This window comes from Gouania willdenowi, chromosome 13 (assembly GCF_900634775.1).
Source record: "Gouania willdenowi chromosome 13, fGouWil2.1, whole genome shotgun sequence".
NCBI lineage: Eukaryota > Metazoa > Chordata > Actinopteri > Blenniiformes > Gobiesocidae > Gouania > Gouania willdenowi.
Window position 1 is genome coordinate 19926877 of NC_041056.1, and position 25723 is coordinate 19952599.

Here is a 25723-nt window from a genome sequence, read left to right on the forward strand (position 1 = left end):
TCATCTTCCTCTTGACAATACCCCATAGACTCTCTATGGGGTTCATGAAGCTTGTCAGCAGAAGGAAGCATGAAGTGCTCTAAAGTGTCCTGGTAGATGGCTGTGTTGACTATGGACATCAGAAAACACCAGCAGATGACAGGGCAGGCCAAATAATCACTGAAGTTTAAAAACGCCTGTCATTGGTACTGTTGACCTACAGGAGACTGGTGGAAATTGGACTATTGTTAGTCGAAGAAGGAGAGGAGGGAGACATGTTTGTAGGCAGAGAGAGAAGAGGAAAGGCATGATGGAGATGAGAAATGTGAATATTCTGTGTGTCCAGGAGACCAAGTAGAAAGGTAGCAAAGCCAGGAACTTGGTAGCAGGCTTCAAGTTGTTTACCATGGCCTGGGTAGGAGGAAAAATGGAGTATGAGTTAACTTGAAGCAGGAGTTTGTTAGGAATGTTCTGGAGCTGAAGAGTTCCACACAGAGGGATAAGTTTGAACCTATAAATTGAAGGTGTGATGCTCAATATTGTTTGTGGTAATGCCCCCACCGGTAGGATGTGAGCTAAAAAAGGATACATTATTGTCTGAGTTAGAAAAAGTGACGCTGAATATCCCCAGAGATGAGGAGTGGTAATTGGATAGATAGGATTAGGAATTAGTACATCAGAGAGATGACACTTTGATGATTTGGAGATAAAGTTAGAGAGGCCAGACTGAGATGGCTTGGGCATTTACAGAGAAGAGACAGGCAGTAAGTTGGTGTGAGTGAGAGAAAAGGATGCAGAGGATAGGGTTGGATGGAGGCAGATGATTCGCTGTGGCGACCCCTAAAGGGAGAAGCCACAGTGAGAGAAGTATTTTTGTGTGTCACATTTTTAGAAATGTAAAGGGGATATAATATTCCCTCACTGTGCCATTTTGACTCCTGTTTAAGTGATTTAATAAAGTTCAATTCAGCATCCTACACATTCCTTCCTCACCTAATCCTTTTTAAGAATATGGCTATTAACCAGAAACAGCATTGGTAATTTCTTTTATGGCACAGATAGCTGCCACTGTTGTCATCATTTTCTGCTTTTTTTTTTTTTTTTTTAGAAATAGAAAAAAAACGTGCTTTGCTTTCCAGGTTTACATTTTTTGGGGCAAAAATAATGACAATAAACACTGACAGCAGATGCTATGAAAAATAATTTAAAAAGAAACTTTAATAAAAGCATACAGATTAAAAATTATTTATAATTTACTGTGAAATGTGTTCAACATCAGAGAATAAAATCTATATAAATACGAAACTAATGTAAGCAAAACATTATTAGCATTTGAAAGGTGTCTTGTCTGGTAATAAAGCTTTTGTTTGGGTGTCTTAGACTTTGGTAGTTGGTGGATGTTGTGCGACAACAGTCTCTAAAGGCGTTGGAATTTGTTTGCTAATTTTAGCCTTTTTTATTTGTCATTAGGCTCATAAGCAACACTGTCATGGGCCTGTAGGACATTTTTGTGCATGGATTGCTTCTCTACTTCAGTGGAGCAGCTCAGTGGGTGAAGATAAGTGGACTTACCCAGGTGTGAAGGCTTAAGAATAAATGTTTACCACCTCTTTTTCAAAATATTCTTCCCCAGGTCATTTCTCAGCGTCTGTTCTCTTCAGTCTTTGCTTGAGAAAATAAAAATTATTTTGTATTTGAAACTACTCGCTCCTGACTTTAGCCTGCAGAGTGTAGAAAAGTACAAACAGCTGTGGCAAGCCTGAAGCTCTAATTGTTGCTGTTTTCTGAGAGCTGTAAGAAAACTGCTTATGCTTCAATATTTCCCTTTTTGAAATACATTGGTACCATCCATGAGACTTCAGTCAAAGCAGTCTTTAGTATATTAAGTATGGTCACGTTCATACAACTCGAACATAACTGCTTTCTGGAGGTAGAAGATAGCCATGCAAAATTGAGTACTTGTCAGTAAACTCATGTCCTGTTTACTTACTTTATAAAGACTTATAGGCATAAGCTAATGCTTCATTAAGTTCTGTCAAAAAATAAATAAAATTAATTGCTTAAAGGGGCTGGATTCATTCAGTAAAACCTTCATAAATCGAAGGAGTTCAGACTCTAAGCGCACGGTGGATCAAAAACTGAATTTAATGCAATCTGTGCATGGCTCTGAATAAAATGTGACTGCCTCCTTGTGGCTGGAAAACAGATGCAAAGTTAAATTTGCTCCATGTCAAACAGATTCAAATGAGCAAAGAATTAATTTAAAAAAAATGCTCCAATCGATCGAGAGAAAAAAAAAATCAAGTTTGTGTTTTCCTTTTTTATAGATGCATAATGGATACTGCACAGAGCTACCCAAAATCTATCTCAAACACATGTTACAGACTAAGATACAACCAAACCACAATTGTTGTCTTGAATTAAACCACACTGTGATCAGATTTATAACACAATAATTGTACAAAATGATTTGCCTGAAAGCATGAATGCATCAGTCATAATCAAGGGTTTTAAATGTTTTATTTTTGTTTGAGTGTTTTTTAAATTAGAAAATTAGGGAAATAAAGTTGTGGAGAGCAAAAAAGCTTTGACTCTATTTCATATTTGTTGTTTTATAACAAGCATTTGTATGTTTTTTTTTTTTTTTTTTGTTTGTATAGTTTTAGTGTGACCTTCCATGAGGTTAAAATGCAAATAAGTTTCTAACTACAATCTGATACAGTGATAATTCAATTCAAAATATTCATGTTGGGACTGTACTCCCATTCATTTGAATAAGCAAATTGAATTTAATTTGTGCATTTAATCATGTAAAAAAATATTATGAACAAAACAATAGTTGGTGTCTTTAATTCATTTATTTAATCAATACGTAATGTGTCAGTGCTCCTTTTTTAGTTTAGGCAATGTCTATACTTGGCCTCCGTCATCAAGATTTAATAGTGATGTTGAGTGTAAAGCTGTTAAAAGTATCAGCAGCAGACAACACTCTGCTGACACGCTCCCACCTGCTCTAGTATTTGACAATACCTGTGGACATATTCATAAAAAACACATTAGCTGAACTGCACACAGTCATGCCTGAAATTACATGCTAAAACCTCCCAAGCTCTCCAGATTTTAGCTTACTCTTGTGACTTGTATTGAATTGTTTTGAAACTCTTGATGTTTGATGATGTGTACCATAGAGTAAAGCCTTACATTTGCGTGATTATTAAGGCCTACGCTTACATTCTTAGTGACCAGCTTGTAACTGGCATGTCATTGGCACGATTTCTTTTGTTTTTGTGGTAACAACTTTGCAATGAAAGCCCCAATCCACTCAGGTCATGATCAAATCAGATTATTGCTTTGTGTTTTAGTAAGCATATTTCAGAATGTCATCTGCTTTATCATCTCTACTTGAGATGGGGACTTAGACTTGCAGCTCGCACTTCAGTGGCACATTAGTCACACTCATGTGACTTCAGATGCGGCTTGAGCTTTGAGTTCTGTATCCCTCAACTTGCCACTTAAATTTGGACTAAACTGGGAAATATTACTGCAGGATCTGCTTTGAACATGGAAACTCAATAACAGAGCACACTCTGTAAATTGGGGACCATAATGCATCAGTGACTTGACTTAAACTACTTATAATAACTATTTGCTGTGCTTGTTCTTTAAATTTAAACCATATCCTGTGTGTGCTGCCCACTTCTTGGCCAGGCTGTACTGGGTGCTGTTATCATTTGTAGAAAGATCTAAACACAGTCCTATTTATGTTAAGTTGAGGTATCCTTCTCTGAATAAACAAAACCTCAACTTAACATACTGTTCATAAAGAAGACAAAATGAATCTCGCTGGAACTATTCCACAGAAGTCAAGTGAAACTTCAAAGGAACCATTAAAGGCGATCAGTAGAACTCCTCTGACGAAGACTGGCCGTTGACAGTCGAGACACGTAGTCTTTACTGAAAAAACAAAACCTTAACCACATTCTGTTAAAAAAAGAAAACAAAATAAATCTCGCTGGAACTATACGGTCATGTTTAACAGTAGTCATTGAATATATCATTAGGACTCTCATTTTTGGACCAAAACATTAGTTGTGTTAAGGTGAAGTTGCTTGTTTGTTCATTATACACGATGACAAAACAAGGGTCAACCAAGGTCTTCACATTTTTTAGTTTCTTGGTTACAAAATGCTTAGTCTTGCTTTCAGGTGATGTAAATATTACATTGATGATCATATGAGAATTTGGACAATCAGAAATTAAAAAAGTTTCCAATTCTATTCTACTAAAAAATACTTTCAAGGCGTTTTAACTCCTGAAAAGACAGATGTCTTACCTCAGCATCCTCAGATGGAGGAAGGTTGTTTTTCTTAGATACCTTGGTAACGAAAACTCTTTGAGGTTTGTTACTTTCTATCTGGAAACATAACATTTGGGTGTGTGGTTTTAAATGCAGTTTGCCTATGAAGTGCAATTAAATGAAAACCACACAGTCAATCAGCAGGCACAATTTCCTGACAGCAAAATCACAATAACCCATCAGTAATAACAGGTTCTGCATGCCCTAATTTATCACCGTAATTCAGAAGTCATGCTATAAGCATGGTAATGGCTTTAGAGGTTGTGCGTAAAGAAACCAGGATATTTAATCTTCTTTAATCGTCTACTTTGAAAGGCCTTGATGACAGATGATAATTTAGGTTCAGAATTGCTAGAAACACTGAATAACCATTTTTAGTTAGTCAATATTTGTCTAAAAAAATAATCACAAGTTCAAAGACTAATTTAGCAGTGAACTTTATTCTTATAATGAGCACCCTGCGCCCCTAAATGTATATTTAACATCTTTATTACATCAGCAACAGAATGACCTGCATTTCCTTGGCAAAAAACATTGTCATTAACTACATTTAAAATGTATCCAACTACTGAGGGCTTAAAACCCAAGTTGTAAAATAGTTATTCGTACGTTTCCACATTTGATAATTTTACTGTCAGAGTAAAAACAAGCAAAAAACAAAACAGTCATTGAGTGTTTCAGCACCTGCAGAAACTGTACTGTTTGTTTTTTCGCAGAAGAATGCAACAGTAATTACGAGGTTTGATCTGAGTTATGAATTGTAGCATAATTGCCTAAAAAAACATAATTAGAACACATTCTGATATCCTTAAATGTGGCTATAAGGCAAATTATTGCTTAAGAAGCTTTTTGAATCAATCAGATGCCAGCACATATTTCACATTTCTAGATGTCGGAGGAACATATTTCTCAGATGTTCTTGGTTTTACGTAGGATTGAATTTTGAAGTCTCTGTCTTTGTGAGCCACCATTCTCTGCATGCCCCTTTTCATGGGCCTTATTTTATTCTACTTATCTGCATTGACACTGACTCTTTATCCACAAATGACCCCCACATCTTCCTCGTGTGAACAGTTGTGTCTCCCGACCCTGGATCTCTTGCACTCCAGCAGGTTCCTCTCCTCACCCTCACATTCCACATCGTCGAGCAGGATCCTCACACTTGTCTTTGCTTCTCCCAGCACAGCCCTCTTCATCACTGCTAGAGCAGTTGTGAAGCCCAGTTGTCGACACACAACATCACCTGCTCTTCTGCTGAATAGATCATCACACACTGTCCCCCATTCGTTTTGGATGTAGATCTCTACTCGGCCTCGGTCAGTTAAACCATTAGCACTGACAAGTCGCACTGATCCAGTGCGCAGCTTTCTTCTTCTTCCTCTTCCTCTTAGTCTCTTATGCACTTGGTTGATTTCCCTGTTGGTTTCAAGCTTTTCTCCAAGCCACACCTTGTCTTCCTGGAAAGTCAACAATGTGGCATTGATGGAGTGAGTATTGGGCTTGAAGGATGACACACTGGGCTTCAAACGAAGTGGCAATGCGGTAGTTAATGTCCGAGGAGGAAGTGAATTGGTAATCTGATCCAAAGCCATGTGTGATCGTCTCACTGACTCTACAGTAGAAAAAAAAGGAGATTTAGGGGAAATCAAAGGTTCAGGGGTGGAACGAATGGGGTACTGAGGGAGAGGCAAATGTCTTCGTGAAGAAGGTGCGCTGATGACCGGACTTTGAGCGTTCCTAGCAGATGTTGCAGCCTTGACGGTTGAATGATAACCTGAGGGAGAGACAGAATCACCCTCTTTATTTAAAAAAAAACTTAATTGGGTTATATATATTTGATACGTATATCAAATATAGCTGGTATATTTGACTCTTCCGGAAAGGCAGAAGAGAAGGTTACTTTGGTTATAAAGAGACATTTATTTTCAGCAGTGACATAGCCTGATCAAGTCAAGTGGCATTATTGCAAGAGCTACTCAGTTGTGTGTGTGTTTGTAAAGTATCAAAAGGCATCTTCAAAGACCGTAAATACTATACAAAAAATGTTCAAGCAAACTTGTCATTACAAAATGTTTTCAAAAAAAGGATACGACACACAAGGATGAATGTCCAAACTGTGGCTAATGCAGAATCGTTTATTCACTATAAATAATAAGTACCCAATTTGAAATAAAAGTGCAAACACATAACATCACTTCCCTGCTTTAGACTCTTATATTAAAGAGTAGAATATTAGAAGTTTAAAATTAAAGATACATTTAACTCTTAGCATTACAAAATGAAAAGGAGAAAAAAAATCAGTTTAAGTGCAATTTTTTCCCTAATTTGTCTGAAAAGGCTGAAATTATTCACCCAATATTCTCCGAACCTAATCTTTTTCAAGATTGCCAGTTGCAAGAGTGTCAGCCCTACCATGGAGTGATGACCTTTCCAGAAGGACACTCCAACCAATTTAAGGATACTGTGAATCCATCATAGCTGTTTCTGAAGAACAAAGTAAACCCATGCACATTTAAATTGCCTTTAGTTCAATTTTATCTTAATTAAATCTATACAAAAAGTGCAGGATTTGAACCCATACGTTATTGCTCGACAGTGACGCAAACCAGCATTTAAAGCATAAATATTCTTTGTCAACGCAAAGTTAGCTGCCATTTTGAATTGACTTAAGATTTTTGTATCTGTAGAATTTAAATACTTCCTGTAAATCTTCATTTTTTAATAGCTTGCATCACAGATCTGTACAAGCCAGCTGTCAAATGTGATTGCATTGAAAGGGATGTCGATACAAAAGTTGAAAGAAAAAAAAAAGATCTAGGCTTGAAAGGAAACATCAGTGAAAGCAATTTATCTGAGATACCTTTTGACTTTAGCTATGATGTTACAATAAAAGTCAAAAACAAAGGGAAGATGAAAAAAGAACCTGTTTTAAATGGAGTGGCCTTTCCCCGTATGATGGTGTGTGTGGTTCTATTAAAAGGTTTATTTCCACTCTCAACCGTGAACCTAATGCTTGGTTTACCAGGTGCGTTAGAGGCAGGAGTGAAGCTAGCTGGAGAAATATTTTCACCGGCAGGCCTACCAGTGGGGGCGGGAGTTGTTGCCGTGGTCATCAGTACAGGTGTTGGTTTTATCTTTCGGGCTGGAGGTGTTTTTAATGGTTCTTTAGTGGTTAGTGCTGTTGATTTTGAAGTTGTCGTTCTAGTTGTTTTTCTTGTGGGTGCAGCTGGTACAAGAGGTGGTTTTCTGATCGTTTTTCTTGTTGGCATCGGTGGCTTCACAATAACTATTGGTTTTCTTGCTGATTTTGTGGGTTTTTTGGTTGTTGGCGTTGCGACAGTCGCCAGAGCTGGTTTCTTGTTGATTACAAACTCTGAAAACCAGAGAGAAATTATAAGGACATAACACTGTATTGATATAAAAAAAAAAAATGAATATCAAATTTATATTGTTACAGATGAGGTTTGATCTAGCGTAACATACAAATAAAATATGCACAATATGTTATATATGGTACATTGTAATTAACAGATCATTTGTGCAAACAATGAGCTTTATTTTAGAATACAATATCTGTAATTATCTAACACATACTGCATATTTGTTTTATTGTATTTTTAATGTTTTCTCACATTTGTTATTAGATTATTGTAATACTTGCTGCTCTTTCATTCTCAAAAACTATGGGATGTCAATACATTTTCCCAATATTAAGATATCTCTTCTAAATTAAGACAAAAATGAATTCAGAATACATAGGAAAAAATATACTGACAAAGAGGGAAATCTTGTTTCGAAAAAGTGCTTTCTTACCTTCTTTAGGATGGAAGTGAATCAGTTTCCCTTTTATTTTGACAGGTGAGGGCTTGATGCTGCATTTTCCTGGAGTTGCTCGCCTGAAATTAACATAAAAAGAAACTCAATGTACGTAATCTTTGGCTTTTAACATCTTCTTGTGACACTTTATCAGACCTTTAGTTCATTGTTAGGGTATGCTCTGATTTAGTTTCAAGGCAGGTTTTCAATAGTGCAAGGTTTACATTCGCAGTAAGAAACCTAGTTTTTCAAAGCACCTGCATTAAAAAGGTCTGATTGTTTCTAGGGCTTTGAAACAGTGGCAAAATAAAACAAACATTGTTTGAAGCATGTAAAATGATCAATTTACCACCACAGTAATAGTAATGTTTTAAACTGTGCATTGTGTATCTACCATATAAACATAATGTCATGTAAAACTAGTTTTTGCCCTCTCTAGATAGATGCAGCAATGAATAAATGAAGAAACAAAAAAAATGTAGATAAAGATGAAAATGGGAAGTTTCAAACATACATTCAAATTCAAAAATATTCATAATGGAAGGTATTCTGATTGAATACAGTTAAATAAGAAGACTCATGATTATTTAGACATGTGATGACAATGGTTCGGTACCTGGAAGGATCCACAATCTTATATACAACCCCTGCTTTTGCTGTGGCACTCGGGACTCCTGTGGTTAAGAAATACAGTTCACCTGGAAGGGGAAGTCGATGTGGGAGATAAAAAATGGGTTAAGCAGAGATAGGAAAAGGGAAAAGAAGACATACTCCTAAACAATGTGCAGTAAGGAAAATGCAAAATAAAATGAGTGCAACACAGAAAGAAAACGGGTGCAGCTGAAGAAATGACCTTGGCAAAGCATTTCATTAAGTATCCATGGATGTAGAAACTGTGGATGAAACAAGATCCCATTTAAAGGCAGATCAGGTATTTCTCTTTCATGAATTTAATGGAACAGTGAAAAGCTTTAGGTTCACTTAAACTATTTATGTGACAATCCCAAAATCCTTTGTACAAAATATATCAAACATGTTTTTGGCATTACTCCAAATATAATAACTGCAATGTCATTTAAACTAGATTTGAAGTTAAACAAAAGCTTTTGACCTACAAAATGATTGCAGTTTAGAAGAAATACAGAACAAAGAATGACAGATGAGTTGCTCATAGATCACGTCTTTGTTAATGCCCACACACCTATGATCTGAGTTATTACCTGCTTCATCTTCAGCAAAGGAGATGATGTACTTATAGTAGGTGTTTATGAGTTTAGGAAATCTGCAGGTCTGGTCGCTTCCCATACAGATCTCATTATACTGCCATTCACCTGTAGTCACATTCTCCTTCAGAGACATTAGTCGCCTTAACAGAGAAAGAAATGCCAATACTGTTAGAATGATTGCTACAAGTATCAAAATACAGATTGACCAGTTTGGTTATCTTTGTTGTCTAAAAACCGTGACGATGGAGTCAATCATATGACGTTTGATTGTAGGAACACAAACCCGCTCATGAAGTCTCCAAATATATAAAGGCCATTGAGATTGGGCATCTGACACCCTCTGTAGATGTATCCTCCTGTCACCGATTTTCCTAACTTGTGAGGATAGGCAAAAATAGGCAAGATGTCATCTGGAAAGAAAAAAGCACAGAACTTTTTTTAAAAGAAAAATACAGTAATACCACTATGGAAATGAATAATTAGAATGTGTTAGGTCAATGGATCCAATATTTAATGCCTGAAAAAAAAAAAAATAAAGTCTCAGGGCAGCTACATTTTCAAATAAAGTGGCAAGTTCAATAGCAACCAATACTTAATGTTTAGGTCGTCCTGCCAAAAAACAAACTAATATTGTCAATTTTTTTCTTAGGAAGTATTCTTAATATTCAACAGCACATCTCACATGTGTAGTTCTCCATGAAAGACAGATGGTGGGGCTAATACTCAACTTTAATATTCACCTCAAACACTAATACAGATCAGAACATACTGGTGGTCTGTTCAAGCATGCCACTGTACTATTCAATGTGCCAATTTCATTTAGTATGTAATCCTGTTCTCACTGACTAACAAATGTCTTGTTTAACTGCATATATATTAAAGATGAAATGCAAGAATCAAAACACACATGGCAAATATTACATATTAAATTATCATTGTATAAGTCACAAGCCATGGACAGTGATGTAACTGATTAAAAAAAAAAAAGACAGGGTGAGGTCTGGAGATAGTAGTTAGCATGTCTGTGTCCTGTTCATTCACCTTAGAATGTATCTGGCTTTTATGATAACTTGGAGAAAATGAAATATTATTTTCTGTAGTACTCTAGTAATAGTCTGCCCTCTAGGTATTATCTGGCTTCCTTTCCGCACATCCACAACAATTTAGTTCATCTCAGATGTTTCAGCTGTTGCCAAAATTCACCCAAATCTCTGAAATAGAGTATTTTGTTCAGGATGCTTGGATTTGTTGGTGCTCTAAGAAATGCCTCACCTAATGATGAGTTTTTGCAGAGTTTGCGATCATAGCAGCTGAAGCCCTCTTTGGCCCTCCATCCATAGTTTCCTCCTAAAATGACACATGAGGACATAGTGGAAACTGCTTAAGACAGAAAGCCAATGCACATTTTCCCCTTATTACTCGTGTTATCAATACATACATACAGTAATAATCATATGTTATTGGTGAAGTAATGATTAAACTCTTGTCTACATTGTTGTTTGTCTAAGCAGTCTAAACACTTTTAACAACTTAATGATATACGATATTAAAAGTTGATTATTTCAATAATGAGAAATAAAAAAACTTTCTCAAAAAAGATTTTATCAAACTTAGGCCAACAAACCTTTTACAATTAAGTCTATCTCTTCAAATTTGTTCTGGCCCACATCACCACAAAGCATCCGCCCTCTGCCAGCACCTGAAGCAGGATCACCACGGTCAATGGAGCAGCGCCACATGTTGCGGACTCCATATGCATAAATCTCTGCAAGTACATTGTAGATCAAATAACAGTTATAAACAGTTATGATTTAGTAAACACTCATGTTTATATCATCTTTCATGTCAGGCAGGAGTAATTTAATTTCCTATACACAAGCAGAACACTAATCTATCTGCAATCACATCATGAGAACCTTTTAGAAAGATGGAACATTTTCGATTGGTAAAAAAGAATAATAAAATCAAGCATATTAAAATGTTCACTGACAGATGATGAACATGCAGCACATACAGGATGAATGGATTCAAAGGGATTTACCAGGTTTGGATCCCTTCTCTCTTATAAAGGGATTATCTGAGGGAATGTTGTAAGGTGCACCATCATCATTGTCGTCGACATCAATACGCAGCACCTTGCCAAGAAGTGTTGACCTTTCCAACGAGGAGAGAAAAGACAAGGTGATATGTAAGCCAATGAAAAACTGAATTACCTGACCAGTTCTATATGCTAATAGTTGTTGATTATTGTTCAAACAGGTTAAACGTCCCATATGACTAGATGCAGTTAAGAAACTTTAAGCTGTAACTGTATACCAACAACTTGACATACAATAGCCCCACTAAATGCTCCACTAGCTCTTTGCAGGCTGTTTACTTGTTTCTGTGTATCTTCATCTCAGTCTCCAGTCTCCACATGCCCATGATGTGTCAATATTAGACTTGGCAGAGTGCCTCCACCCTCATTCTCAAAAAACCCATTACAGAATGTCTAGGAAACTACAGAGGAACAGGTAAATACAGATGTCTAGAGAAAAAGTGTCAACATCTCATTTCATGTGTGTGAAGGCAAAGCTAATCCTTTATACGGTAATTGTAATGAATTTGATTTATAGGGATTTTATTACCATCAAAGTTGTTCCAAAGTGCTTTATAATATCAGCACATTCACCCATTCACACACTAATGGAACAGAGCTGCCATGCAGGGCAGTAATCTACCATTTAGGAACAACTCAGGGTTCACCGTTTTACCCAACGAGACTTGACACATAGACAGGCATAGCCTTGGGATCAAACCCCCAACCTGTCGAGCATAACTTAAGACCATCCCTCTTCCGCAGAATGCCATCAGTGCACCTTATTGAACTTTCAAACTATCGAGGATGTCTTCGAGGTAAGCGAAGATTAAAATACTGAGCCCCTTTGAGGAGCAGTCAAATTGATTTATACATTAGTCCTTTTTATTGCATGTACAAAATTATTTAAAAAAAAAAAAAAAAACTGCCATTCAAACACTGTTGTTTACAAAAATAGTATCTCACCATTGTGTTTCTTCGAAAATGTGTAAATGAATGATGTAAATTTGACTTACTTGTTCTGAGAATTGCCAAACTTTCCAAACGGATCTCCAGCTCGACCACCATCACCAATAAAGATGTAAAGATACCCATCATGGCCAAATAGAAGCTGACCTCCATTGTGATTAGAAGCCGGTTCTACTACTTCCAGGATGGTCCTAAAGCAATAATAAATACAAATGGAACAAATTTTTAGGAGTTTAAATTACTTGTGATTTGTGTTAGGAAAGTACAAGAACATTTTAGGCGTCAACCTCTCTGATGAGTGGTCTAGTTGATTTTCATCATGTGGTGACAGCATGAACTCGCTGATACGTATCCGCTCTTCTTTCTTTACAGACACTGAATAGTACACGTAGGCTTTTTTTACCGCACCAAACCTGTGTTCATAAAAGACAACAAAATAATGCTTTAAATGTTGGTGTAGACAGTTACCTTTTTTAAACTGATATATAAGTTTTTTTACAAATAACAATTTTGGACCTTGGATGGAGGGCAATGCAGAGAAACCCCCTCTCGTCTCCGGCCCATGGTGACGTAAGGACGGCCTCTGTGAGGTTGAGGAAAGGGCGATCAATCCTCGAGCCATTGGCCAAATAAACCCACACGTAACCAAGCTGCTCTGCGATGAAAAAGCGCTGAGTTCCATCATCTGCGTGGATCATTGCCACAGGGTTGCGAAGCCCATTTACAACTTCCTGTAAGCACAACTCCAAACAGCCCTTGGGATCCTCACGAACCAAGCCCAGGTTTGCATTCAGTTCTGAGGATAAATAGACATTCAAAAATTTGAAAATATGATGCTTCATTATATATTGTATACATTTAAAATGTTTTTTTCAGTCTCAAAATGGCTTCGTGTAAATAAACATTATGTTTACACTAAGCAATCTCTTGATCTTGACTTGCATTTCAAATGAATGTGCGAATCCTTGCAGTGTTGCATACCTGCATTTGTTAAAACATTCGGGTAGCAATACTGTTTGTCTTTTAGCTCTAAAAAGTTGCAGAATTCTCTGAGATCTTCCTCCAACTTGGCTGTCAAGTTTGCAAACTGCAGTGGACTCCCCAAGTCCTCTACCAGGAGGCTGAGTGTGTAGCGGCAATGCTGCCAGTAGTCAGAGCAGTACTCTCCACACAGCCCAGGCAGTATCCGCATAGGTGTGTTGGCATCCTCAGCATCATATAAATGAGCAGCATATGGAGAACACACCTGAAGAGACAGAGAAAAGGAGTCATAATCATTCGTTATTCCAATGGGCAGTAATTGTACCAGTTTGCAATGTGCTTCTGTAAATGATTAGCCGTCTTTGATGTGAATTTTTTTTTGTTTTGTTTTTGATCAATCTTCCTGCCTCCTTGCTGCATCACAATGACCAGCAAGGCTGGGGGTTATAAGTAGCCTGTCTATGTACTAGATTGTATAAATGGATCGTAGAAATGTCCACTCGCTTATTAAGTCCCAACCACATTGTCCACACCCAGAACGGCACACTGGAGGCCCACAGTGCTTTTTCATTTGATTCCAGATATTTCTTGCAGATCAAACTAGTATCAACCCTAATCTGTAGCACAGGATGCATTCAAGTAAATAGATATAAGAATTGTTGGAAACATTTAATGCCAACCTAACCATTTTCCATTTTTTTTTCTTTTTCTATTTGTTCTTTTTCTTTCAGTTGGTCTGTTGATATTAATTCTATATACAATCCAAAAAGAAAAGCATTCAAGACAGTTTGGAATATTAATCACTGATCACAACATTTGAGGTATTTGTCCCGGGCTTAATAGCAACTAATTTTTAAACATTTCTTTCATTTATGCAAGTGAAATGTATCTTAACACTGGATCACTGCCACTTTCCTTCAATATTTTTCATTTGGAGTTCTGGGTTCATGGTAGCTTGGAGCTGCAAAGCTTTTTTTTTTTAAAAAAAATGTCCCTTATGCGTGTTAAACTCCAAAATATGCTTTTCTTCAAAATTGTATTAATAATTGATCTAATACAGGGTTAAAATTGTGAGGAAACTTATGCATCAATCAATCAATCAATCAATCAATCAATCAATCTTTATTTGTATAGCGTCAAATCATAACCAATGGTATCTCAAGACACTTTACAGTAGAGCAGTCTTAAGGACGAACTCTTCATTTTATGGATACACACATATGCATATATACGTATATACACATACATATGTATCCCACACCCAACATGAATTCATCATGGCGGCAAGGAAAACCTTCTGTTAAGCAGCAGGAACCTTGTGTGGATCCCATTCCTATGATGAACAGCCATCCACGTTATGCTGTGTTGGGTGTGTGCAGAGGAGAGGGTGGAGACAGAGTTGTTGAGACTCTGTAACTCCACACTAAGGATCCCACGGACCTGCAAGACAAAAGCCAGAAGGAGTACAGGAGCAAACACACAAGGGAAGAAGCAGACATAGAGGGAGTGTTTGAGAGAGGAATGGGACCCTCTCCGGTCCCTCTCTAACCTAAATGACCTCTCTCTTAACGCCCTCTCCAACCTCTCTCCAACCGAGCATGCCAGACCCCCCCCCGGCAGTCTATGCCTATTGCATGTTAATTATGAGCTATGAGCTGGTTCCTAACTAAAAGCTTTACCAAAGAGGAATGTTTTGAGCCTAACCTTAAAGGTAGAGAGGGTGTCTGCCCCCCGAACCGTGGTTGGTAGATGGTTCCAGAGAAGTGGGGCCTGATAACTGAAAGCTCTTCCTCCTATACTACTTTTAGAGACGAATGGAACAACGAGTAGTCCAGCATTTTGAGAGCGTAGTGTTCTGGGGGGATTGTATGGCACTACAAGCTCCTTGAGATAGACTGGTGCCTGTCCATTTAGGGCTTTATAAGTGAGAAGAAGAATCTTGAATTCTATTCTATATTTTATGGGAAGCCAATGCAGAGAGGCTAATACAGGAGTAATGTGATCTCTTCTCCTAGTTTTAGTCAGTACACGTGCTGCAGCATTTTGAACCATGCATGGGTGAAATATGTGTATAGTGTGCGTGCAGGTGTTGTTACACGATTCTTTTGTTTTATTAATTTGGGTTCTCTGCATGTGGGATGCTTTTAGAGGTTATTTTTTAGTAAATGATTTCTACAGTTTACTACAGTTTTATATGGACTCATTCATAGAATTCAAGAACCTGTGACTTTAGATCAATGTAGATTGCTTTTAAAACCTTTTAGAAATATTTGATCAAAAAAAGCATTGCAACTATAGTGGTGCATTAGAAAGACAGCAGTCTTTTTTTGTTGTTGAAAATGGCAAAATTTGATCAGTGATGCACAACAGCAAAATTAGAATGCCTTTCATAGTACACAAGATGTTGCACCAACCTGTAATAGAATTTTTATTATTATTATCAGAAGGGGAGAAAAAGCTAAACTTGGTACAATTGGAGCTTTGCCATGTGTTGGGTGGAACTTATGGCTTCTGATTTTTCAAAACCAGAACTGTGACTACTTCAATTGTCAACAGATAAATATTTAGAAAAAGCATATGTGCTGCTCATAAAGGAAAGCCTTAGTTAAAAGAAAATGAAAGTTTTATCACTCATAAAAAAAAAATTAAAAATGAGAAACAGTCGTCCTAGGAAACCTTTTCAACCTTAAGCTAAAAAAAAAAGGTGCCTACAAAACGTTGGAAGGGAAACAGATGGAGACTAAATTACCTATTTATCATTCTTCTTCTGAAGTGAGACATTTTATTTTTAATAACATCCCTGAACTAGTTTCACTTTGTCAAATTAAGATGAAAAAATGTGACCTCAATGCAATAACTACAGACTTATTCACAATCATCACTTCTGTAATTATATGGTTATAAAATGTAACTTTTTAATTGACCAGTGATTGTTTAGACAGACAGAGACAAACTCTTATTTGGTCTGGTCCTCCTAGAACAGGGATAAATGCTTTCATGTACACTCAGATGACTCCCAACAATGCTACTACAAACTACCACACTATCAGGGTTTTAACTCAGAATTGCTCTTGAACAAAACTTTCTTTTAAACTTTTTGAAACTACCACATTTTATATCTTGAAGATTTTATTCTACTGTGTTGAAATAGTTAAAACAGATGTAGAATAATGTGTTGGATGTTGTTTATGTTTGTAATATATGTTTTTGTGAGTCTGGAGCCTGGAAATTTAAAGTTAATAAAACAGATTGAAACATGCAGTAACAGATAGCTATGCTTTAAAGTGTCTATTAAAAAAATACTGTTTAGACAATAGAGAGTTAACTTCAAGGTGTAATCATCTTATGTATAAGACAGGATGACTCAAAGCTTTTTTATCCTTAATATCCTAATAAATCATTTGTTTGGCTAATGCTATCCTCTCATTTACATAGATTCTACTTCTTTCTACCTACACAATTTGTTCCCCTTTATTTGAAGGAACTTGATATATCCTGACCCCTAACTAGAGAAGGAAATGGGTTGTTTGTTTTTGGTCACACACACACACACACACACACACACATTCAAGCACACTCTTCTCTCAAAGACTATATTTCTCTTCCTCTTAACGTCGTTCTCTCCATGCCTTTCTACTGAGGGATATAATATGTGCCAGGAAGCTCCTGCAGAGCAGTGGGAACAAAGGGTCTTAGTTTGATGGGCTACTTCATTAATGTTCTCCTCCAGGGCCTCTTTTACCTCAAATCATAAGCATGGCAGTTAAGAACCACAGCATCTGGCTGCAAATCTATGCACTGAGGGTTTTAAAAAGAAAGAAATCTGACCATTAAAAAAAATTGCTAGTTCAAAAAAATATCCAATTTTGAACAAAATGTAAAGCTGTTTTAACAAAAGAAGAAAAAAAACTCACATTTTCCATTATTTTTTTTCCACATTTTCCCATTGTTTTGAACTATGTAAAAAGATGCACGTCATAATGCCCCAGACGCTACCGGCACTGCTTGGAAAGAAGCAAAGAGGTCTATAATTACAGCATGGTAAAAAACCTATACTTTAAGAGTCATAGATTTGTCACTGTCTTTACATAGTAAATGGCGTAAACTGCTGGGCAGAAGCACAAATGAGTATTTCAGTGCAGTTTTATTGTTTTTGAGCTATAAGTGTTGAGTGTGGTATCGGGTTTTGGCCATGTACTCCAGCTAAATGAACATTTTAGGGTCGGAATATAGGCCAAGCCAAATTTGTATGGTTTCTATCTTTTTCAATTTGCACGTTTTGCATGCAGTTAGTGTCTGGGCTGCAAAGTCAGCACCCAATTATGTAATCAGTGAGTAGGTCTGGCCTCAAATCTGCTTCCAGTAAAGAGCAAGGCTTTTAAAGTCGGGACACTTTTCCAAGATAATGGAGTTCAGTGGAAAAGAAGTAAAATAAATCACAATGATGCTAAAAGATGAAGACTCATTCCCAAACTATGAGGCTACTTAGGTATACTGATCCTGTTGCCATTTAAATGCAGGACTGTTTTACTGGTTGAAAGGTGCAATCCTAACTAAAACAAAGTAACAAAGTTTCACTTGGTTTGATGTGAATTAAGTAAAAGCAATCACTTAATTATTTAACAGCAGTAATAATAATAAGCAATCTACCCTGAAAAAAGGAGCAAGCAGGTCAGAAAGTAAGTAATTTCCCCCTGGGATAAATACAGTACTGTACTTCTGATTCTGAAAATGTATGGAATATGCAATCTGGACAAATCTGCTAGATAGTGAGGGAAGAAAATGCAAATTGATCAATTTAGCACACTCCATGTGATTTAAGAATTTGATTTGTGAAAACAATTTTGTATGTTGGACAGGCAGATGTTTGCCACTTTTGCACCTGCTATTCACTGCATTGGCAATCTTAGTGAATATCATACAACCAGTGAACACACAGTGCATGCATCTTAGCGTGTGCACAATATTTTGCTCTCTTTTTTTAGGAGCTCAGTAAATCAGGCCCTTTGTGCAATATACTGTGTGTAGATAGTTATGCACAAAATTAGGTGTGTTCTGGTGTATTTATTGGTGCAGTGGTAGTTTGACAGTAGTATGTTCGGCAGCAAAATTAAACGCAGTTTTGGTGGTCAATGTGCATTGTCACACAAAGTATCCACAGTTTAGTAGATAATCATACCAGTGCTGATATTTCAGCACAACCTTGAGTGTGATATTGCTTTTATGCAACAGTTCTACAAGTGCATTTTATTAGTTAACAGTAATAAGTGACAAGAGATTGTCATTTGTTTCTTTAATCATTTGGCTCCGCCAACAAAAATAGTTCCACAAGTGGAGAGCACACACACGTTACGTTCACACTGCACACAACCGAAATTCAATCTTTTTGCCCATATGCGACCTGTATTCGATCCGTTAAAGACAGTCTGAACAACACAATTCTGATTTTAATGAACTCCGCATCTTTGAAGACGCTGACATACCCATCCCACCACTGTTTAATCCGAATCCGCATCCAAACAGCCATCGCAGCAAATGGCTAAAGCAATAAACCTGGCTGTTCTTTTTTTCACTCTCCTTAAAGTTATAAAGTGCTGACTTTTGTTGGAAAGAAACTTCATCAGCGCGACACACAGTCCTACATTGGACGCCTCCATATTTATTTCCGTAAACATCGTGGGGTCATGGGTCACCTCTACGCATGTGGGTTATTTCAGCGTTGCATTCCACTTATACTCCAACCTGATTGAAGACCAGTGTTACTTTTTACAGTAACTAGTACTGTAACGCAATATTTTTTTAAAGAAATAACGCCGTTACCGTTCCAATATGGTGCGTTTATCCATTACTTTGCTAGCATCAGTGTACTTCCTGTTTACAGTGGCGCTACTTATTTTTGCAGGACGCCGTGTCAATCACGGTAAAACAGTAGAAGAAGAAGCATTGCTAGCGTGTCTCTGTTTACATTACGTGCGCCAATTATGGCGAGTCAAAGCGAGAGCAGGACCAGCTTCTCAGAGTGGAAATACGCGCATTATTTTTGCTTCCAAAAGATGCATCCGTGAAGCTAATCTAACGCTGCGGCTGGATTTTAACGAACTGTGACGGTTATCCAGGGACAGGTCAGCCAAACTATTGCACGGTATGTTGTTGTAAATAAGCAGTCTGTCGCTGTTGCTGAGTCACCGCTCAAAGCAGCTCATTAGCCTGATATGTTTAGCATTGTGTAGCTGAGAAAAATGCTGTGAATTGGTTTTTCCACATTTATTTTCATAAGCACTTTCAACAGCAGAATGTGCACCTGGAATATGCACAGCTTACTTTACATTACTGTGCTAAGGCTGAAAAAATACTGTTTTAACTTTGGAGCAGCTGTTTTGTGCTTTATATGCACATAATTTATGGTTGTTTTATAGCAGTTGATCAACAGTGGATTATTATATTATTACAGCACTGATATGAAGCTGTATGGACACAAATGACCCAAAATAAATAATATATTCTTTAATTCTAAGTAACTCAAAAGTTACTTTTTCCAGTAACGCATTACTTTTTGATATAAGTAATCAAAATAGTAACTGAGTTACTTTGTGAATGAAGTAACTAGTAACGGTAACTAGTTACTTTTTTCCAGTAACGAGCACAACACTGTTGAAGACGCATTTATTCTGTAATATGAACAATCACACAAACCAACAGATCTTTTGAAAAAATCTGATTATATTTTATTTTTTATTTATTTATTTTTCTCCTGCACAATCCTTTCTTTCTTATCTTGTCATCATGTATCTTCATATGTGTGCAAATAAATATACAGTATAAACAGAAGTCCCGGTGCTGTTGTTTCTCTATATCAGCGCTCTTAAAACATTTGTTGTCCAATCAAATTGAAACTATTATAATATAAATAAATGTTATTGCAGGAAACATGGTTCAGTAACTTTGTGCCTATTTGAGCTCCAACTTTTTCTATTCTAACGCCAGTAGTCATTTAAAACATAAAGGTATTTCAGGCTAAATTGCTAACTGCCCTGTCACTTGAAGATACTGTTAAATGAATAAAACAATTTCTATTGCTGTGGGTTCTTTGCTTCAAGGTAGAATCACCAAAGATTAAAGTTAAACTCACCTTTTGGCAAAAAGATATGCGTGATTTTTAACAGGTTTAAAAAGTGAAGTGTTTCTGTCTGACAGTTGCTTCACGCAAGACTAACCTTTGTGCTTACAAAGCAATGTGAGACAGTCACGTCACTTTTTTTTTTTTTTTTTCCTTTCACATTTTATAAACTCACCCATTGGTTTTCAAACTAGTAAACTTTAGAGTTGCAAAGCGTAATAGCAATGTTAAAAGCAAGGTTAGTAAAGAAGAAAGAAAGAACATTGTTGAGGTTAAGTCAGAACTTTGGTTTAGCAGCCTCTCTAGTCATAGGTAACATGAGTAACTGCTGTCATATTTCTTTACACAGACAATATATTACAGGTTCAGATGATCAGTGCATTCTTTAGTGGCAAATTATGGAAAAGGTTTCTTTAGAAAACAAATGTCATAATTACAGGAATATTTCATTCAGTTTGCTGAAGCTTCTGGGGTTGTCCTGATTGAAATCAAGAGGTGCATTATTTTCAGAGTTAAGTTATGAACCACAATAAAACTAACATCCAGTATTCAATGGGAGTTTTAGATTTGTTTGCTATATATAAACACACTGGGTTTGTATATGTATGTATTTAAGACAACTACGGTATGTTGTATTCATTAATTATTAATGACTTTTATCCAGTGTACGGCAGTATTTAAAGCTCTATTCTCCCATGCACGTTAGTCCAAAAAGTGTTTTTGGCTGTGTGCTATTCTCCCCCTGTACTTAAGTCAGTCGCTGTGCGCCTTCATCCCAGTTATGCACTGCGGGTGGATCAGCCCTGAAACGCGGGTGTTCTCATTCAAATATGGCTTTACACGCATTCTCCGGTGTGCGTAAGTCCTTTCCTCTTACGCGCTTCTAACCCTGAAATAAGTGCAGCGCCTGTTATGGCAATTATTATATTCATCAGTCCAGTCAGAGCATGATGATTTTAGAAAAAAAGATTTATTATAATCTAAATGAAAAAGAGTACACAAAAGGAGTGTTCCATCCTCTATATTGGAAAGGCTAAATGAAAAAGAGTACAGGATGGTCCAGAACGGTTCTTCCCCGCCTCCGGATATTCAGGACTGACCAACAGTTTCACAGCTTAAGCTTAATACAGATATGAGAAAAAGTCCCAACCCTGAAGGAAGGAGAAGGAGGCGGTCAGATGCCCAACAGTAGTAGACGTTGGAGGATGATCAAGATGGTATGTTATGAGGAAGGCTAGTGCCACTGATATCTGTCCTTGATAGTGTGTGTGCGTGTATATCTGCATGTGAAAGAATGTGAGTTTTTGTATGAGGCTTCAGCAGAGACTGTCTGTACATGACTCAGCTGTTCAAAGAGTAATGCAGTCATTGTGTATTAAAACATGACAAATTGTACACATGAACACACATTTGACGATATGATGAATATAATAATTGCCATAACACGCCGCAATAAGGTGAAACATTATATTGCACTAAAAATATGGACTTAGTTACATTTGAAGCCACATGGACTTGTGCATCACACAGCAGCAGCTGTGATCACTCAGCTGCTGCTGCACGATTAATTCAAACTCTGACGATGCAGACTTCTGTCCACGTTGGTCACAGTGATTCAACTATTTTCATACTATGTCCAACGTAAAGTCACAGTTTGATTCACTACAGAGTGAAACAAGCTGTCATATGTGGATGAGGATGGACCACAAATTGTTCCCACACATATTTTAATGAGGCTCAGCTCAGGTCGCTTTAAACAATTTAAATTTAAAACTGCGTATTATGGAAGCCAATAGTTCTGTTTCACTGCAAACATCACTCTATCTCCAGTGCATCTAACTATGTCACGCTTTACAGCGATGATGATGATGATGATCAAGGAGAGAGACTTTAACTGTGACTCGGACAGAATGCGGCCAATCCTCAGTCACACTGCAATAATCTGGTCAAATCAACCTGTTACATTGTTTATCAATGAAGGCATTTCAAATTAAAAGTGAACTTTTCACGGATTTCAATGACATTTACAAGCAGTGGGAAAACTCCATGTTCCGTGATTTCTAGACGGTCCAAAAAAATGACGTCACCGCCTCCTGTCCTTCAGCCCTCCTTCATTCACACATACGCACTTTTTGGCTCTTTACGCGTGGTGGGCGTGTCAGCAGCCTGGACCGGAGAATATGCGTAGGAGAGAAGTGCGTAACTGCAGGCGCACAAAAAAGCACCTAAGTCCAGATGGGAGAATAGATCCCTTAGTGAATAGACTGTACGAGTTTGCATCAGTTTACATTCGCCCTTAGAGACTTGATTTTGAAGTCCTAATACCGGTACTTTCTAACTAGTTAATTTAAATTTTCACAGGAATCACTGAATTACTCTTTTGAGTCTTGAGCCAAAAACCTTCGGAAACCCCTAACATGGACTTTATTTTCATATACAGTTTGTCAATATTTGTCATTAAAATGTATTGCAAAAATAATGGTTTTGTTGTAAAAAAGCAGAGTTATTAATAAAAAAAAAGTAAAAATCTTACCTGGCAGAGAATGTTGCGTATATATTTGCCACATGTCATGTAACCCGTGTGGTCAAAGTTCTCCATAATCTTGTAAAACCTCAGTGATACCTCTTCATCCTTTTCCACATCACAGCATCCAAACTTTGAATACTCCTTACAGAAAACCAGTGGTTGTCTGGGCTCAAATGGAGGCTTGTAATCCAAACACTGGGGGTGACAGCACCCCCACCAGGCCTGGAGTGATAGCAGCAGCAAGTGGAGAACAAAGTGAGGGTAGAAGGTGTGCTGCAAAATGCTTGGAAAAATTGGATTTCTTCTTTGAGTCATTGTGGTGTGAAGATGCGTGTGATCCACAGTAGCAATAGTGATGTGCATCCCTAAATGTCTCAAAATGACATTCAGTTTTAGAGTTGAATGTTTGACCTTTTATTCTTTGATCCTTTTCTCTATTTTGTCCAGCAATCATATGTTGTATGCGCATAGAAGTGTCAATGTGTGTATCAAACACACTAACTGAGCATCACACCTGCCTGTAAGTCGGCCAGAGACCTAGAAATTGCTCAGCATTGCTCCAGTTGAACTATCAACCACCACATGACACTCAAATGGCAAGCCTTCCCCAAGATGTGTGAACATTAGAAAACCAGATGTTGAAACTTTTTCAGGCAAAGGTTTTTTTTAGTCCATAGATGTTTTTTGTTAACAGTCCAAGATGTATCATCAAGGTCCTAAAACGTCAGTAATGGACAGAGACTCAACCCTTGTCACAATGTTTGTCTCCTGAAACATAAGCAGGTGTCTTTGTAAATTCCTATGAGAGAGACACATTACAATTAGAAAACAACGTTTTGTTACATCTCATATTTTATAAACATACATAAGCATGGTCTTCAAGTAAATCTCAGCAAACAAAATTCAAAATAAAAAGGAGCACCTTTAGTCGAAGCTTTAGCAAAATATTTACTTCTCGCTTGAAGTCACCTGGAAAGTCCTCCTGTGTTTGCTCTGGACTCGCTAACTTGCTGTAGCGGCATAAGCCATATATACAGAGACAGCCGAGAGAAAGTGAAAGAGAGAGAGAGAGGTTCTTTCATTAGGACACCAAGCCACGCTGCAGCCCAAGCTGTGATCCCACCCTCCTTGCCTTTTTCCTCCTCCTCCTCCTCTTCTTCTCTTCTTTTCATTTGCTTTTTTCACTCGCCCACAAAGACACGTGCATTCCTTTCCATAGCATGCAGCCCACGTTGCCCTGAAGTTGCAACTTTCTACATCTCCTCCTTCTGAACTCCCCCAACAACCTTCAGCATTCCCAACCCTCCTCTCTGTCTCTACCAGTTCCAGACAAACTCCTTTACACTTACATGCGCGTGTGTCTGTGTGTGTTTGTGATTGTGTTTTAGGACGTGTGCTGGAAGTTGACTCCAATGGATTCTTCAGGCACAATTCCAAAGCTGAATCCTATGGTAAAGAGCTTCTTTGGCCAACATTCCCATGTATTACAAAACTTTCTGTCTCATGCTGCTTTATATAAACTGCAAATAAAACCATCTATAGAAATGTATTAAGAATCAGCATTTTAGTTCCAGCAAGATTTTGTCTTTTTTTTTTAACAGTATGTTAAGTTGAGGTTTTCTTTATTCAGACAGGGTTTTTCAGGACATTGTTTCTCTTTGAACAGTATTTTTGGTCAAAAAGAAGACAAAATGAATCTTGCTGGAACTATTACGTGGAAGTCAAGTGAAACTTCAAAGGAACATCAAAGGCGATCAACAGAACTCTGACGAAGACTGCGTAGCAGTTAACAGTCGAAACATGTTGGGAGATAAAAACACCTTGACTGAATAAACAACCTCAACTTAACATCAGCATTTTAAAAGCACATACATCAGTACTATTGGATGCAATGACATTTAACCAAAATAAGTTTTCTTTACTTCTCAGGTTTCTTTGGGTGAGAAAAAGTCTTTCTGCCTGCAAATCATCATTTAGGTTTTTAGCCCACCAATTCTTATAGATACTTTACTGGCCATGTCTTCAAATTTAGTAACTGGTTGGTAAAACAAATACAATGATCCCCATGTCATTTTTTTGCGCCAACAAGAGGCCAGATTGCATTATTTTACTTCATCGAATTAAGAAATTAAACTGACAATGCAATCCTTCCCCAGCTACTTCTCAAATCATCTGGGTCGCATTAATGCAGAGCCACTTTTCAGATTTCAGACCTCAGACTCTAATCTTTCCAGCCTGCGGTCAGACACTATATCACCTTCAGATTTTTAAAAATGTCCAACTGACATTTGTACCAGAAAGCCAACCGTGATTCATAATTTTAAACATTTTATTCATTCATCACATTGTTTTATTATGCAAAATAAAAACTCAAATTAAAGTGGAAATCCAGACAAAGTGCTTTCAAAGTGAGGAGCTTGTAGTCGAGGCGTGCTGAGACCTGCATCAGAAAGCTAAGCTTTTTATGCACACACTGCTTTAAAACCAGATGTAACCAGCAAATGACTAACCTTTAGAATGTGAAAATGAGTCAGTATTTACTGGAAACACACACATGCATAAACACAACCCAGTTTAACTTGGACTGGGTTAAAGAAGTGTTATTACTTCATTGTTACCTTGATATCTATAGTGTGTCTTTGCCAGAGAAGACAGAGTGATTCTGTTGATGCGA

At 37.3% G+C, this 25723-nt stretch overlaps 1 protein-coding gene and 1 long non-coding RNA gene across 2 annotated transcripts; one reads left to right on the top strand and one right to left on the bottom strand.

The window, feature by feature from the left end:
• Positions 1–741: 741 nt before the first annotated feature.
• Positions 742–19353, top strand: LOC114474938 (uncharacterized). The gene is made up of 3 exons (XR_003675403.1): positions 742–837; positions 11884–11891; positions 19338–19353. It is a non-coding gene; the product is annotated as an uncharacterized LOC114474938 (long non-coding RNA).
• LOC114474935 (HHIP-like protein 1) lies at positions 5216–24157 on the bottom strand. Its single transcript, XM_028465558.1, has 15 exons — positions 23972–24157; positions 23056–23848; positions 13406–13670; positions 12941–13220; positions 12712–12837; positions 12472–12615; positions 11420–11532; positions 11003–11143; positions 10651–10725; positions 9662–9788; positions 9373–9518; positions 8769–8850; positions 8150–8232; positions 7419–7709; positions 5216–6110 (listed from the first exon to the last, which is right to left on the bottom strand). Exons 2-15 carry the CDS (start codon positions 23410–23412, stop codon positions 5371–5373), a joined length of 2970 nt encoding a protein of 989 aa, XP_028321359.1. The 5' UTR covers positions 23413–23848; positions 23972–24157; the 3' UTR covers positions 5216–5370.
• Positions 24158–25723: the final 1566 nt, after the last annotated feature.